The sequence below is a fragment of the Lolium perenne genome, chromosome 5, assembly GCF_019359855.2.
Source record: "Lolium perenne isolate Kyuss_39 chromosome 5, Kyuss_2.0, whole genome shotgun sequence".
NCBI classification, from domain to species: domain Eukaryota; kingdom Viridiplantae; phylum Streptophyta; class Magnoliopsida; order Poales; family Poaceae; genus Lolium; species Lolium perenne.
In genome coordinates this window covers 80,489,706-80,505,409 of record NC_067248.2, presented here as the reverse complement: position 1 = coordinate 80,505,409, position 15,704 = coordinate 80,489,706, and the positions used below count along the sequence as shown (strand labels likewise).

The following is a 15,704-nucleotide window of genomic DNA, read 5'->3' as shown; positions in this document are numbered from 1 at the left end:
ACTTATGTCGGATTAGCGGATTAGCTACTACTACAAGCCAAACGGTCAGATCTCATGTTGTGCATAGACCACCATGCATTTTATAGAAAACCCCCCAGACATCTATTTCCTTCCTCTTCCATCCCTATCCCCTGACAATACACACAACCACGAAATCCCCTTCCTCTGCATCGCCACCCAGCCCCGACCCACTAACCCTAAACCCCCTCCACTGAAACCCTAGAACGGACCAGGTCTCGCCGGAGCCGCCCGGCCGGGGGCGGAACCACGGTGGCCCTCTGCGGAGGAGAACAGATCTAGTCGGCCGGGCGAGGCCGCCGCGAGGGAGGAGCCAAGATGAGGATCATGATCAAGGGCGGCGTGTGGAAGAACACGGAGGACGAGATCCTCAAGGCCGCCGTGATGAAGTACGGCAAGAACCAGTGGGCGCGCATCTCCTCGCTGCTCGTCCGCAAGTCCGCCAAGCAGTGCAAGGCCCGCTGGTACGAGTGGCTCGACCCCTCCATCAAGAAGGTAACGACCCACTCTAGCCTTCGCTTGCTCGCGGCTCCGCGTGCTCCTTGGATTTTGCGATGTCGTGGTGCTTTGTTAGCGTGGGAGCTGCGATTGGAGGCCGTTATGAACCGACTAGAAATTAGAGGATCCGCGGTTCTGATGTGGAAGGATCTGAAAGTGCAATTTCATATATAGCGCTGTGAAAAGCTATTCAGTTTGTAGTGTATAGTGTACCTTTAGTATTATCACGGCCAGATTTAAAATACAACTCACAGGTTAGGTTCTTCGCTCTTTCATGCCATACCATGCTATAAGTCTATACACTGGCTGTCAAAATCTAGTGATATTCATATATATTGTGCAGTAAACATCCCCCAAATGGAGCCAACTAGTTATTTGTATTCTGTCTAATATTCGTGTTAGGAAGGTTAATACAGTGGAAAAAGTACATCATCCTTGGGTTGTAGTCATATACTCATTATGTGGCGATGAATATTTGTCTTTGCAAGATGTTAAGCTGTTAACATGTTTTCTGTCATATCATATCATTGTAATACGAACCCCGACTTGTTAAGTTATATTAACAATGTTAATACAACCCAGCTGACAACTCTAAATGGGATGTCTAATTCTGTATTAACATTGTCTTCTAATTCTTGAAACTTCAACATTTAGTAAAATCCATATAGAACCTAACTGAACCGTATTTCAGCTTCTGTGGTTTACATACAAACTGAATCGAATCTTTCAAAATAGCCGCCAATCTTCACATGTGATATGATGTTTCATGCTTCTTTCAATTGGGTATCTGCTCTGTTATGACATAGATCTTCCCTGTTTTGAGTTGTCTTTAGCATAATAGTGGTTTTGCCATTAACTAATTTCACTAAGCTAACTCGTTTCTGTTAACTCCAGACTGAGTGGACAAGGGAAGAAGATGAGAAGCTACTCCACCTTGCTAAGCTCATGCCTACGCAATGGAGGACTATTGCACCTATTGTAGGTCGGACGCCATCTCAGTGCCTCGAGCGTTATGAAAAACTGCTTGATGCTGCCTGTGCTAAGGATGAAAATTATGAGCCTAATGATGACCCAAGAAAGTTGCGACCCGGGGAGATTGATCCAAACCCTGAGTCAAAACCTGCACGTCCAGATCCTGTTGACATGGATGAAGATGAAAAGGAAATGCTTTCCGAGGCAAGGGCTCGCTTAGCTAACACCAGGGGTAAAAAGGCAAAGCGAAAGGCCAGAGAGAAACAACTTGAAGAGGCGAGACGGCTTGCATCACTGCAGAAAAGAAGAGAACTCAAGGCAGCTGGTATTGACAACCGGCACAAAAAAAGAAAGAGAAAGGGAATTGACTATAATGCTGAGATCCCTTTTGAAAAGCGACCTCCTCCAGGTTTTTATGATACAGTGGGTGAAGATAGGCCACTTGAGAATGTACAGTTTCCAACCACTATCGAGGAGCTTGAAGGGAAGAGAAGAGTGGATGTAGAGGCTCAATTGAGAAAGCAAGACATTGCCAGGAACAAAATTCTGCAGAGGCAGGATGCCCCTGCCGCAATAATGCAAGCAAATAAACTCAATGACCCAGAAGCAGTCACAAGAAGGTCCAAACTAATGCTTCCACCACCCCAAATTTCTGATCATGAATTGGAGGAGATTGCAAAGATGGGTAATGCCGGCGATCCTGCTCTAGCTGAGGAGCTTGGTGAAGGAAGTACTGCTACTAGGACATTGCTTGCAAGTTACTCCCAGACTCCAAGGCTTGGTATGACACCATTGCGAACACCGCAACGAACTCCAGGTGGGAAAGGGGACGCTATTATGATGGAAGCAGAGAATCTTGCACGTCTAAGGGAATCACAAACACCTCTTTTAGGAGGCGATAACCCAGAGCTTCACCCATCAGATTTTTCTGGTGTTACACCACGTAAGAAGGAGATACAAACTCCAAATCCCATGGCAACGCCTCTGGCTAGCCCTGGCCCTGGTGTTACCCCAAGGATTAGCATGACACCCTCCAGAGATGGAAATTCGTTTGGTTTAACTCCAAAAGGTACCCCTTTCCGGGATGAGCTCCGCATAAATGAAGAGGTAGACATGCAGGACAGTGCTCAGCTTGAGCTTCGTAGGCAAGCTGAATTGAGAAGAGGTCTGCGATCTGGTTTTGCTTCAATTCCACAGCCTAAGAATGAGTACCAGCTAGTTATGCCACCCATCACAGAGGAGAAGGAAGAGGCCGAAGAGAAAATTGAAGAGGATATGTCAGACAGGTTAGCACGAGAGAGGGCTGAGGAACAAGCAAGGCAGGAGGCATTGCTCAGGAAGAGATCAAAAGTGTTGCAGAGGAGTTTGCCTAGGCCACCTGCTGCTTCTGTGGAGATTCTCCGTCAATCTCTGATTAAAGGTGGAGAAAACAGAAGTACCTTTGTGCCTCCTACATCGCTTGAACAAGCTGATGAGCTGATAAATGAGGAGCTCCTTAGGCTCCTTGAGCACGATAATGCTAAATATCCTCTTGATGAACAAACTCAAAGAGAAAAAAAGAAAGGGAGTAAGCGTCAGGCAAATGGGCCAGCTCCGGTTCCTGAAATCGAAGGTTTCGATGAGCATGAACTGAAAGAGGTACACCTGTCCTCTTTATTGTTTGTATTTATGTTGAACTGCATATACAATTTAACGATAACATGCATCCATTTTTTTAATAGTATTATGTACATCAATAATAACTGGAAATCACATGGGTTCATCATTATATATACCTCAGTGAATAACACAGCAATATCATAGTAGCAGGTCTAAACCATTCCGATCTTCTAATTGTCAGTGTTGGCTATAACTAATCCGCTGGCATTGACTGCTATCCTTGAGATAGCAAGAGAAGGGTAAATATAAGTTTATATAGTGGGTACTGGGAGCTATATATTACAGCACTAATAATGTTACTGTTTAGATGTAGGTTCATAGAAGAATTATGCTAGGTTTTTAGTCAATTCTTACTGTTACGCACTATAGTTTTTCCTTGGATATTTCTTGTGAACTTTTGTTGGATAATCGTGACAAAATGAACATTCCATTGAAGTATCTTAATTCCTTCTTTAGGTTTAACTAAATTTCCATTCATATATTTAGATTTTCTAGCTATGGACTCAGCTTAGGTTGGCATCGATCAAGGTTTTATTAAGCACCGGATTGAGAATTTTGTGTCATATGAGGTTAGGGAATCATAGCGGTGTTGTAAAAATGTTTCTCAAAAGTAAACATTGTCTTCCCCTGATTTCTGTAGAGTATATGATTGCTTGAGAAAAGTGCTATCTGCAATTAGATAACATAGTGATGTCCAAAAGGCAATGATGGTGTAAGATTGCTTGAGAAATAATCTCGTCCAGGTGTGGGAACTGACATTTGAAAATGACCATGTAAGTCTGATTGTCCGAAACAGCAAAATAATTAATAGGTAGATTGCACGGTTTGAAAACATGTTACTCTGAAGTGTAGAAGATGTTATCATCTAAAGTCTTATGTGAGTTAAAATGGTCATGTTATGTATATGGGCACATGGCCATACACATTGTAGAGAACTATGCAGTATTTCTTTGCAATAGTTTTGACAAGTTGATGGCATTCTTTCTGCATAAAATTTCAGATGCACATATGTTGTATTTTTTAAGGACTTCCTCTAGAGCACTGTGTCTGACAATTTAGTAATCACTTACTATAGCGATCATCCGAGATTGAACTTTTTACCTTTTACTAGAATGCTGTGTGTTCTCAGTGGTTTACTTAACTGTACTGGAGTTAGTCTCTTGCCTCATCTTTATTTACATGCTTTAGTTTTTTATTTTCTTTGTGTCAGTCCTGTTTACCTTTTTCAAATCGCTTCTTTTCTTTGTTGACAGGCAAGTTCTATGGTTGAGGAGGAGATTCAGTATCTTCGTGTGGCTATGGGCCATGAAAATGAATCTTTTGAGGATTTCATAAAGTCTCATGATGCATGCCAAGAAGACCTTATGTTTTTCCCGACGAATAACAGCTATGGTCTTGCCAGTGTTGCTGGAAATGCTGATAAGATTTCCGCATTGCAACACGAGTTTGAAATTGTGAAGAAGAGAATGGATGATGAAGCAAAGAAAGCTTCTCGGCTTGAGCAGAAGATCAAACTGCTGACACAAGGATACCAGGTTAGCTGGGGATGATGCGTCGTCTTCTTTGTAGTATCTCTATTAGTTTTGACTTTTGTTCAGGCAACATGCCATACAGCCTAGGCTACGCTAAATGCTTCTCTGTAGTTAGTTTAAGGTCACTTCTCTTCCATCTGCCCCCATTAGGCCATTTTGTTAGTTGTCAATTTAAAATACACTAAGTGGAAGCAAGCCAAGACTATGACATACTATTGGGCCATCCCAAACCAAACTTGCACAATGTCAGGGGAATACATCTCTTTAGTGATCACTTGTGGCTTTGCTTTTTTACTTGACGCACCAGATTAGTTCCACTGAACAAAATTTATGATACTGAACGCAAATTGTTTCTAGCTTTTCCATGTCGATTCGCAGCCCTGATGGTTTCTTTACTTTCTTTTTGATTTGTTAGGCACGGGCTGCAAAATTGGGGTCGCAGATCCAAGACACCTTCAAGCAGATGAACACTGCAGCAACGGAACTTGAATGCTTCCAAGAGTTGCAGAAACAAGAACAGATGGCTGGTGCCTATCGTGTGAGAAATTTGGTTGAAGAAGTGGATAAACAGAAAGCATTAGAACGTACTCTCCAAAGCCGCTATGGTGATTTCTTGTCTGGTTACCAGAGTATCCAAGAGCAACTCGGGGAGCACAGGAGGCAACTTAAGTTACAGGAGGAAGCAATGGAGGCAGAAAGACTTGCTAATGAGGCAATAGAGGCAGAAAAACGTGCTAAAGAGGAGGCAATAGAGGCAGAAAAACGTGCTAAAGAGGAGGCAATAGAGGCAGAAAAACGTGCTAAAGAGGAGGCAATAGAGGCAGAAAAACGTGCTAAAGAGGAGGAGGCCGCAGTTCAAAGTCATGCTGCTGAGGAAGAAAATGAGAGCAAGAGTCATAGTGTTGATGAGGAATCAGCACAAATGACTAGGGTTATTGATGAAGAACCTGCAGGAAGCAAAGATGTCAATGGGGATCAAATGGATATGGACAATTCAGATAAAGAACTTGTAGGCCCTATTCCACCGATACCTGACACTCAAGTGGATAGTGATGAGGCTTCTGCTCAACAGAGTGCTTCCAGTGCTCAGACTGGTGACAATGTTACAACTGCTGATGGAGCTTGTGACAAGGTTGACTCATCAAAATCAGATGTTCAGGAGAACGCAAATAGTAGCATGGATGTTGATACTGGTAGTCAGGAAGAGGGAAAGAATGTTCTTGTGACTGGAGTTACAAGTACAGATGTAGGAAACACTGTCGTATCTTCAGATCAAGCTGCCTCAAATGAAGAGAACAATGCTGTTCCTGAATGAAATATCTGTCCATACCTCATCTTGGAAGGGTGCCACAGACAAGATGATTAAGGCGACCAAGCAAACGGAGTGCAAATTCTGAAGTCTGCATGTATTGTGGTAACATTGTTGATGGAAGACCAAGCTGCCAGAAGTTACCCACTAGAAGCAAACCGAGTGTTCAAAGTTGCAGACTAAAACTTTTTCCCTCATCATGTTGATTTTGTCAAGTTTCGTTTGTCACTCTTGTGTTTCTTTTGGTCTGAAACATTTTTGGATGGTACAATCCTGCCATTTGCCATTTTCAATCCAAAATATGAACTTGAGAAAAGAAGAGAATGTGCAAATATTGTGTTATTCTATTATCCTATTTTGCATCTGATGTATTTTCATATCAATTGGATTGCTGAAATTGACTTTTCTGAAGCCGACTTGCATCTCTTGGAGCTCGATGATGTGGCAAAAGGGAAGATATCTCGGCAGGGCCAGGCTGCCATATCTAGCCTAGATCTTTTCCTCCCAAGCTCAGGAGCAAAGATCTGGTTCGCTTGATACGATAAGAAGCCAAAAAGTGCACACGCAGCAGCAGGGCAGCTTGTCCGAGTGTGCCAAAAAGCGCAGGATCCTTGGTCCATGTCCAGCCAACCATATGGCTCACATCCTACATGCAAGCAATGGATAGATAGATAACCCAACCAACGCCTGCCCATCCCTTCCTCCATTTGGTGTTTTTGGATGGAAGCGCAAACGCAAATATCCCATTCTTCCCTCCCTGGGGACCCAAAGTGCCAAGAAATATCCTGGAATGCACGGGGAGAGATATTTTCTGGGAGAAAAGGTGCTGGCTTGGGTCACTGAGGGGTGGGGCCAAAAGTGCACCAGGTGTCTGCCTCTCGAGTCCCAACAAAAGTGTAGCACTTGGGCGCCCCTGGACCGTGGGAAAAGGTCGCTCGAGAGTGGAGGGCAGTGGGCCAAGTCGTGTGTGCCACCGTTAGCCTCGAAATAGGTGTGTCTAAATTTGTAGTACATCCCCAAAGATATTTTTCTGCAGAGATATTATGCATTTTCACTAGAAAACAGGATCTGTGGTAACTTTTGTTTCTTCTTTTGTTTCTCTTTTAGGGATGTATAGATATAGATACTAGGGTCCAGAGTAGATGTTATTTGGCTAGTTAATCATGGACGAATGATGGAAAAAATAATTGTACAATACCTTACAAGTTTAAGAGCAACAACTGAGCAAGAATGAAAACTTCCATGTACCATCTATAAAAAGTACTATAAGATGGATTTACGAAGCCTTTTCCAGGGATAAGTTCTTTCAACCTGGATAAAATTGTTATCAACTTCCCCATCTTTCAATTCAAAATCCCATCTCCAACCGACCAACTTTTGAAAACCCTTCTCCGGTCTTTGTAATATGTCCTCGCTTCTACCAATGCTGGAAGATCATCATCCATAGCTGGTATGTGTGTGTCGAGGCGAGGTCGGTCGCCAAGTGTCGATGTTTTTTTATATCATACCTCATATACCAGAACGACAACCTTTGATGCATATATCTCTCGATATTCCGTTTCAATACAATTCAATCGGGTGTCCATTTTCTTAATTGTGCACTCGTACAATGCACCGAGTTCTTTGCTTGAATCAAATACGACATCGACGAAAAAAGACGACGGTATACCTTCGTACGTCGTTGCTTATTTGTCGGATATCACTATTTCAAGTCAAATATCAGGCTCCGCAGCTGCCTAAAAATCTAATGGGAAGACAGGAAATGCTCACCCCAAAAAAAGAAAATTAGACTTGGTAAGAACCTTTGTTGGGAAAAAAGGGAAAATAAAAGAACCACCAGACTCCTCACCGGCATCAGTCCTCACTACTTTCGCGCTATGGTTCATGTATAAAACCTCCTCCTCTGGTCTCTCCTCCTCCCACTCCTGCATGCCCCAACGAACCATCTCCAAGAAACCACCTCACCCCAAACCAAACCAATCCTCTCCACGAACCAATCCAACCCAATCACCCACTGATCTTCTTCCCCATCAAGATTCCATCACACAATTCATCCACAACGGCGCGCAACGTAGCGGTGCGAGATGAAGCTTGACAGGGAGATGGAGATGCTCCTGGACGAGATCCCCCTCCTCCACCACGGCGACCTCCTCGGCTGCGGCGAGACAGCCGCCGTGGTGGCCGACGGCGCCGACTTCGACTTCGACTTCTCCTACCTCATCCAAGAGCTCGGCGAGATGGGCTTCGTCGACGACGACGACGAGGAGGAAGACGAGAACGGTGATTTCTCCAGCTTTCTTTACCCCAGGAAGGCCAGCTCGTCCCCGACGAGCAACCTCCATTTCATGGACGCCGAGAACTTCGTGGCGTCGCGCCCCTTCTCCACGGACAGACGCCGCGAGATGTCCCTGTTCGATCCGTTCCCCTTCTCCAGCACCTGCTTCGACGCCGCCGCGACCGAAGACTGGGACTTTCAGGCTGCGCCGGCGGTGAGGTCCCGGCCGTGCAAGACGTCGAGGCCGAGGAAGGTGACGAGCCCCAAGAAGGCCGGCGCGGCGGCGAAGCCGTCCAAGTACGAGAGCCTCGTCGGGCTGCGCGGGTACATGTACCACGTCGCCAAGGACCAGCACGGATGCCGGTTCCTGCAGCAGCGCCTCGACGACGGCAAGCGCGAGGTCGACTTCATCTTCAACGGCGTCGCACGCCACGCCGTGGACCTCATGGTGAACCCGTTCGGGAACTACCTCATGCAGAAGCTGCTCGCCGTCTGCCACGAAGAGCAGAGGATGGGCATCGTGCTCACACTCACCAAGGAACCCTTGGTGCTCGTCAGGATCTCCCTCAATGTACATGGGTAAGACCGCTAAACTGCTACACCCTTTGGTCTGTAATTGAACTCTGTTGCGGGGAATTTGTTGCTAATTGCTGTGCTGTGATGTTGGTCTTCATTTCAGGACTAGGGCAGTGCAGAAGCTGATTGAGAGCCTCAGGACAAAGGAGGAGATTCAGCTCGTCGTCGCCGCACTGCGCCCCGGGTTCTTGGAGCTCATCAAGGATCCTAATGGCAACCATGTCGTGCAGAAGTGTCTGCAGTCGTTCGGGGCTGATGATAACAAGGTACGGAATATATATGTATGAATGCATCCGATTGTTCTGAATATTTCAGTCCAGAAAAGTCTTTTTTACCTTGTCTGAACACAGGACTGAATTTTAACGATTAAACTGTGTACTGAACTGATACGTCTGTCTTCTGATGATTGGGCATAATTTACTCACAATCTACTAACTTTCAGCCGATCTTCGATGCTGCTGCGATTTATTGCCTCGATATTGGGATGCAATGCCATGGTTGCTGCGTCCTGCAACGTTGCATTGCGCGTTCGACCAGCGAGCACAAGGAGAGGCTGGTTGCTGCAATTGCTCGGAATGGGTTCGAACTTGCCCAAGATGCCTATGGGTAAACATCCTGTCTTGCCATAAATTTGCAAACATTTAGAGGATGCAATCACCGAATTTCGTTCTGTATATTTCTAACTTGTTTTCTATATGCTTATGTACTTGTAAACTGACGTGTCTTATGTGCTATGGTTGCAGAAATTATGTTGTTCAGTATGTGATAGAACTAAAGGTTGCTGCTGCAAATGCAAGTCTAGCACAACAGTTTGAAGGCAAGTACGTCCAGCTCTCCATGCAGAAGTTCAGCAGCAACGTTGTCGAGAAATGCCTCAAGGTTTTCAAGGATGCTGACAAGGCCAATATCATCCTAGAGCTCCTCGCCGCGCCGCACTTCGAGCGGTTGCTTCAGCACCCTTACGCAAACTATGTGGTCTATGCAGCTCTTCAGAATTCCAAGGTAAAATGACATGTGAATCAAAAGGGCATCAAACCATAGACCACAGTATTTTGACAACAACTGATTCGTCTTTGTTTGTAAACTGTGATGATTTTTTCAGGGCGCTCTCCACTCTGCGCTGACGAACGCCATGCGGCCTCATGTGGAACTACTCAGAACCAGCCCATACTGCAAGAGGATCTACTCTCGAGCTTTACTGAAGAAGTGATGACCTGATGACGCGTAATCACCATGTAACAATAAAGATTATTGTCTTGTGCTATTTTTTCCGGACTCAAAAGGGTTAAAAGGGATCTCACCATGTAGATTTTGTATAGATCAATATTATTTGGTCATCATGTAATTTTAAGTGCACCTTCATTTGGTGCACTCTTGTCTTGCCATAATCCATCTGGAATGGAATAAGTACTGATTGAACAACTCATCATATATATGTCGATTCATGTACACAAGATTACTCTAAAAATGTTGGATTTCAAAGGCGTGGCTTTAATTATTTGTCCTAGTCCTAATCTCTTGCGGTCCTTTGTCACCCCCAATCGATTCCAAGTTTTATTGACTGCAAATTTTCAGTTTCTTGTTCATATTTGAACCAATTTTTAAAACAATTTTGTCAATTCATCACACATGGTTGATCATTTCAAATTTTGTTTGACCACTATCTTCATCTCGTAGTTCTACACAACTCTCATGTTGAAAGTTTTTATTGGCATGGCTCATAGAGGAACTAGAAATGAGTTATTTACCTATCAGGTGTTTACTTAGTCTGTACCTTTGCTCATTGTATACTTAAACTTGTTTCTTTGTGCCTCTCTCTCTCTCACGATCCTTAATTTTTTTGGTACATCGGTTTGTGATGTGGTATGCACAGAAATGATGCACATCCACGATGTGATTCCATTCCCGCAATAGATTCTGAGTTTCGGTAACTGCAAATCTTCAATTTCGTGTTCATGGTTGGACCCTTTTAGATCAATTTCTTCAAATTCATCACACACGGTTGACCATTTCAAATTTTCTTTGACCGCTAAGTTCATCTTGTTGTTCTCCACAACTCTCATGTTGTAAAATTTTAATTCCGAGGCTCATAAGTGAAGTGGTTTCGAGTTATTTGCAAATGTGGTGATGTAAGAGTTGAGTCAACCATGTTGAGAACATGTGAGAGCACTATCACTATCAGTAACACAGACAACCAAAGGCACAGACATTGCATCTCTGAAGCTCATGCATGCAACCAAACACAGGCTCCCATTCTGTCCTCATGCAAGGAAATAGAATGCAGTGAACCAAACAACACAGAAAACATGTTTTTTTTTCTTTTCATGTTGGTAGGGGTCATGCTCCGAGGAGCACAATTTTGGCCGCATACAACCCATCACACCCATACTTGGCCAAGGCGGCGGGAGCAACTGTTGCGCCCCGGTGATCAGACGGACCCAGAAATTTTTCGAAACCTTGGTGCACCGCAAGGCAACTTTTTTTTTTCTCAAACAAATATATCTATCATATGGAGCAAATATAGTTTCACGTTAGTTTTATACCAAAACATGAAAACAAGACAACACACTTGTCCCAAGATAATGATAACTGGCTAGTCACTGGGACAGGGTATCAGGTGTCTTCTGCATACAAGTCCTTGGCCCAGCATGATCCTGTTATACCTGCTATCAAATGGCTATGGAAGAGCTGTTGCCAGAATAAGCATAGAGTTTTCTTCTGGTTGTTAATTCACAATCGATTAAATACCAGAGCCCTCTTGCAGAGGAAGAGCTTTTTTATGACTGATTATACTTGCATCATGTGCAATGAAGCAGTTCTTGAAACCAGAGATCATTTGTTCTTCACCTGCCCTTATGCAGTGCAATGTTGGAAATATCTGTGCCCTCTCGGAACCTTTCTCAAGTTGCTATGCCAATTGATATATAGAGCTACATACAGAGTATCAAAGAGCATCTACGACAGCCTTTCTTCATGGAAATCATAATACTCACATGTTGGTCGATATGGACAACACGTAATGATTACATCTTCAAAGGACTCACTCCTAGTCTCTATAGAACTCGGCATAAGCTAAAGGATGAATTGCATCTCCTTATACACAAGGCCAAGAGGAAATCTTATGCGGGACTAAAGGTTTGGGTAGATAAGTTTATTTGATCCTTTAGCTTAGTTTTCTCTCTGTTTAAGTGCTTTTCTCTAGCACTGCCTGTACAACTCTTTTTGTTACCAAAATTAATAAAACAAAATGCAGTGAGGAAACTCGCTTAAAAAAACATGACAAGATAACAGCACATCCAATTGCTTATAAATTCACGACAAATTTAAATATTTGTTAGTTTAGAACACATTCAAATGTTCATAAGCGGTGTTGATGTCAAGCCCGACGCGTCGATGCTTGCCAAAGCCAGAGCCAGAGCCACCATCTGCACATCTCGCAGGCGCTTGCAACCTTTGTATGTGGCTAGACCTGCGACCAAAAGCAGACGAATAATTCACACCCAATCCTCCACCTCTTAGATATTCGTCGCCAGCCGTAGCCTCTGGTAGTTGGGGCAAAGGTTTCTAAGAGCATCTCCAGCCGTCTCCGGCGAGGCCCCCAGGACGACTTTTTGTCATCCGGATGGACGAAAACGGCCCAATCGCGCCCCCGGTTCCTCGTTTTCGTCCGGATTAGAGCATCCCCAGCCGTTGGGGCTCCCTGGGCCGAAATCCGGCGCTATTTAGCGCCGGATTGGACGAAACTTTGGCCCGGGGAGCGCCGAAGTTCCAGCCGTCTCCCCGCCTAGAACACCCGGGGTTCGCCCTTTTTTAGAGAAAAACATCTCTGAATGACAAATTTCATGCATAATTCGGCGAATTTGGCCAGTTTTGCCAACATTTGGCTTATTTTTACAAATAAACGTTACAGTTTAACAAAACAAGACAAGTTTTCAAACAAATCAAATGAAAACTAGTTGGTGTTGCCTCGAAACGTCCATAAGTGCTCCACCAGATAATCCTGCAGCAGCTGTTGATGCATTGCGGAGTCTCGAATCTCCTGACGCATAGCGATGAACGCAGACCACGATGCCGACACCAGCTGGTTAGGCTGTGCAAGACGACCCTCTGTATCATATGGTGCAACTTGTTCGCTCAGAGGGACCGGATGCTTCCGCTCATCCTCGATAATCATGTTGTGTAAGCACACACAACAGTTCATCACCTCCCACATCTGATCTTTCGACCAAGTCAAAGCGGGGAACCAGACTACAACAAATCTCTGCTGGAGGACACCAAATGCATGCTCAACGTCCTTTCGGAAAGCTTCTTGTTCCTTGGCAAACTGCTGCTCGTTCGGAAGGGCGGGGCTTGAGATAGTCTTCACAAATGTTGCCCACTTTGGATAGATACCGTCTGCAAGATAGTATCCCTTGTTGTACTGCCGGCCATTGATCACAAAGTTAACCGGGAGAGCATGACCCTCAACAAGCTTGGAGAAGACCGGCGAGCACTGCAAGACGTTGATGTCGTTGTTGGATCCCGGCATACCAAAGAAGGAGTGCCAAATCCAGAGATCATGGGTAGCCACGGCCTCAAGTACAACCTTTTTTGTGACCCTTGTAGATTCCCTGCCAGGCAAACAGACAGTTCTTCCATTTTCAATGCATGTAGTCAATGCTTCCAAGCATCCCTGGAAATCCTCGAGCTTCATTGACATCGAGGATCTTAGCAGTGTCTTCGACAGTCGGTGATCTAGAGTAGAAGTCCCCGAACACTGCTATCACCGCCCTGCAGAACCGGTAGAAACAATCAAGGGCGGTGGACTCCGCCATCCGAAGATAGTCATCTGCAGAATCACCAGGAGCTCCATATACCAACTTCCGCATAGCCACCGTGCACTTTTGGAGGGCGGAAAACCCTGCCATCCCGGTGCAATCCAACTTGCATCTGAAATAGGAGTCGTAGTCTCGAAGGGCATACACAATTTTCAGGAAGAGCTTCCGGCTCATCCTGAAACGACGCCTGAAAACAGCCTCACCGTGCAATGGATCGTCGGCGAAGTAGTCGGCGTAGAGCATGCAGTACCCCTCCATTCGCTGCCTCGGCTTGCACTTCTGGCGACCTGGTGCCGACCCACCACGGCGACCAATGACAGACTCGGCGTACAAGCCGGACATGCAAGCGAGGATGAGCAGGTGCTCCTCGTCTTGGGCGGCGGCATCCGATTCTTTTTCAAGAAGCTCGGCGAACATCTGCTCCTCCTCCTCGTCGGAGTCCATGTCCGGCCAGGCAGTTGGACGAACACCTGCCGGGCGTGTCGACGAGGAGCGACGCGAGGGAGCTACCCGACGGCGGAAAATTCAGAGGGTACGACGGGCGGCGGAGTATAGGCTGCTGGGTGGAGGAACAACGTAGTTGGGGCAACCCGCGGGCGGATTGGCGAGGGTGGTGCCAGCGGCGAGAGAGCAAGGGGAGGGCAGGAGGGCTTTGCGTCGACAAAGTGGTGGGGTTCGTCTGTTCTCTCGCCGACAGAGTGGGCCCATCCCCGCTTTTCTCTCGTTCGGAGTCCCCGAGCCTGGGCTCTCCGGACGGATGAAAGGCCTAAGAGCATCTCCACCCGTCTCCCCAACGAGGCCCCCAGGACGCCTTTTTGTCATCCGGATGGACGAAAACGGCCCAGTCGCGCCCCCGGTTCCTCGTTTTTGTCCGGATTAGGCCTTTCATCCGTCCGGAGAGCTCAGGCCATCCCCGCCCCCCAGGGAGCGCTCGGGGACTCCGGACAAGAGAAAAGCGGGGACGGGCCTGTTCTGTCGGCGAGAACAGACGAACCCCACCACTTTGTCGACGCAAAGCCCTCCTCCCCTCCCCTTGCTCTCTCGCCGCCGGAACCACCGCTCGCCAATCCGCCGGCGGGTTGCCCCAACTACGCCGTTCTTCCACCCAGCAACCTATATTCCGCCGCCCGTCATACCCTCTGCCTATTTTCCGCCGCCAGGCAGCTCCCTCGCGTCGCTCCTCGTCGACATGCCCGGCAGGTGTTCGTCCAACTGCCTGGCCGGACATGGAATCCGACGAGGAGGAGGATCAGATGTTCGCTGAGCTTCTTGAAGATGAAACGGCTGCCACCGCCCAAGACGAGGAGCACCTGCTCATCCTCGCTTGCCTGTCTGGCTTGTACGCCGAGTCTATCATTGGTCGCCGTGGTGGGTCGGCACCAGGTCGTCGGAAGTGCAAGCCGAGGCAGCGAATGGAGGGGTACTGCATGCTCTACGCCGACGATCCATTGCACGGTGAGGCTGTTTTCAGGCGTCGTTTCAGGATGAGCCGGAAGCTCTTCCTGAAAATTGTGTATGCCCTTCGATACTACGACTCCTATTTCAGATGCAAGTTGGATTGCACCGGGATGGCAGGGTTTTCCGCCCTCCAAAAGTGCACGGTGGCTATGCGGATGCTGGCATATGGAGCTCCTGGTGATTCTGCAGATGACTATCTTCGGATGGCGGAGTCCACCGCCCTTGATTGTTTCTACCGGTTCTGCAGGGCGGTGATAGCAGTGTTCGGGGACTTCTACTTGAGATCACCGACTGTCGAAGACACCGCTAAGATCCTCGCTTTCAATGAAGCTCGAGGATTTTCAAGGATGCTTGGAAGCATTGACTGCATGTATTGGAAATGGAAGAACTGTCCGTTTGCCTGGCAGGGAATCTACAAGGATCACAAAAAAGGCTGCACTGTGATACTTGAGGCAGTGGCTACCCATGATCTCTGGATTTGGCACTCCTTCTTTGGTATGCCGGGATCCAACAACGACATCAACGTCTTGCAGTGCTCGTCGGTCTTCTCCAAGCTTGTTGAGGGTCATGCTCCCCCGGTTAACTTTGTG

General features: G+C 46.4%; 2 protein-coding genes across 2 annotated transcripts; both read left to right on the top strand.

Moving 5' to 3' along the window:
• The first annotated feature begins 273 nt into the window (after window positions 1–273).
• On the top strand, window positions 274–6,338 carry LOC127299534 (cell division cycle 5-like protein). The gene is made up of 4 exons (XM_051329498.2): window positions 274–513; window positions 1,411–3,126; window positions 4,401–4,682; window positions 5,095–6,338. The coding sequence occupies exons 1-4, from the start codon at window positions 337–339 to the stop codon at window positions 5,992–5,994; spliced, it is 3,075 nt and encodes a 1,024-aa protein (XP_051185458.1). The 5' UTR covers window positions 274–336; the 3' UTR covers window positions 5,995–6,338.
• Window positions 6,339–8,038: 1,700 nt separating this feature from the next.
• On the top strand, window positions 8,039–10,265 carry LOC127299535 (putative pumilio homolog 7, chloroplastic). Its single transcript, XM_051329501.2, has 5 exons — window positions 8,039–8,842; window positions 8,943–9,105; window positions 9,282–9,445; window positions 9,583–9,841; window positions 9,942–10,265. Exons 1-5 carry the CDS (start codon window positions 8,073–8,075, stop codon window positions 10,047–10,049), a joined length of 1,464 nt encoding a protein of 487 aa, XP_051185461.1. The 5' UTR covers window positions 8,039–8,072; the 3' UTR covers window positions 10,050–10,265.
• Window positions 10,266–15,704: the final 5,439 nt, after the last annotated feature.

Bases quoted from the DNA above. Each gene is read 5' to 3' on its own strand.
- LOC127299534 (XM_051329498.2), top strand. From the start codon at position 337: ATGAGGATCATGATCAAGGGCGGCGTGTGGAAGAACACGGAGGACGAG. The intron at 3,127-4,400 runs GTACACCTGTCC...CTTTGTTGACAG, and splicing joins ATGAGCATGAACTGAAAGAG to GCAAGTTCTATGGTTGAGGA. The intron at 4,683-5,094 runs GTTAGCTGGGGA...TTGATTTGTTAG, and splicing joins TGCTGACACAAGGATACCAG to GCACGGGCTGCAAAATTGGG.
- LOC127299535 (XM_051329501.2), top strand. From the start codon at position 8,073: ATGAAGCTTGACAGGGAGATGGAGATGCTCCTGGACGAGATCCCCCTC. The intron at 8,843-8,942 runs GTAAGACCGCTA...TCTTCATTTCAG, and splicing joins ATCTCCCTCAATGTACATGG to GACTAGGGCAGTGCAGAAGC. The intron at 9,446-9,582 runs GTAAACATCCTG...CTATGGTTGCAG, and splicing joins CTTGCCCAAGATGCCTATGG to AAATTATGTTGTTCAGTATG.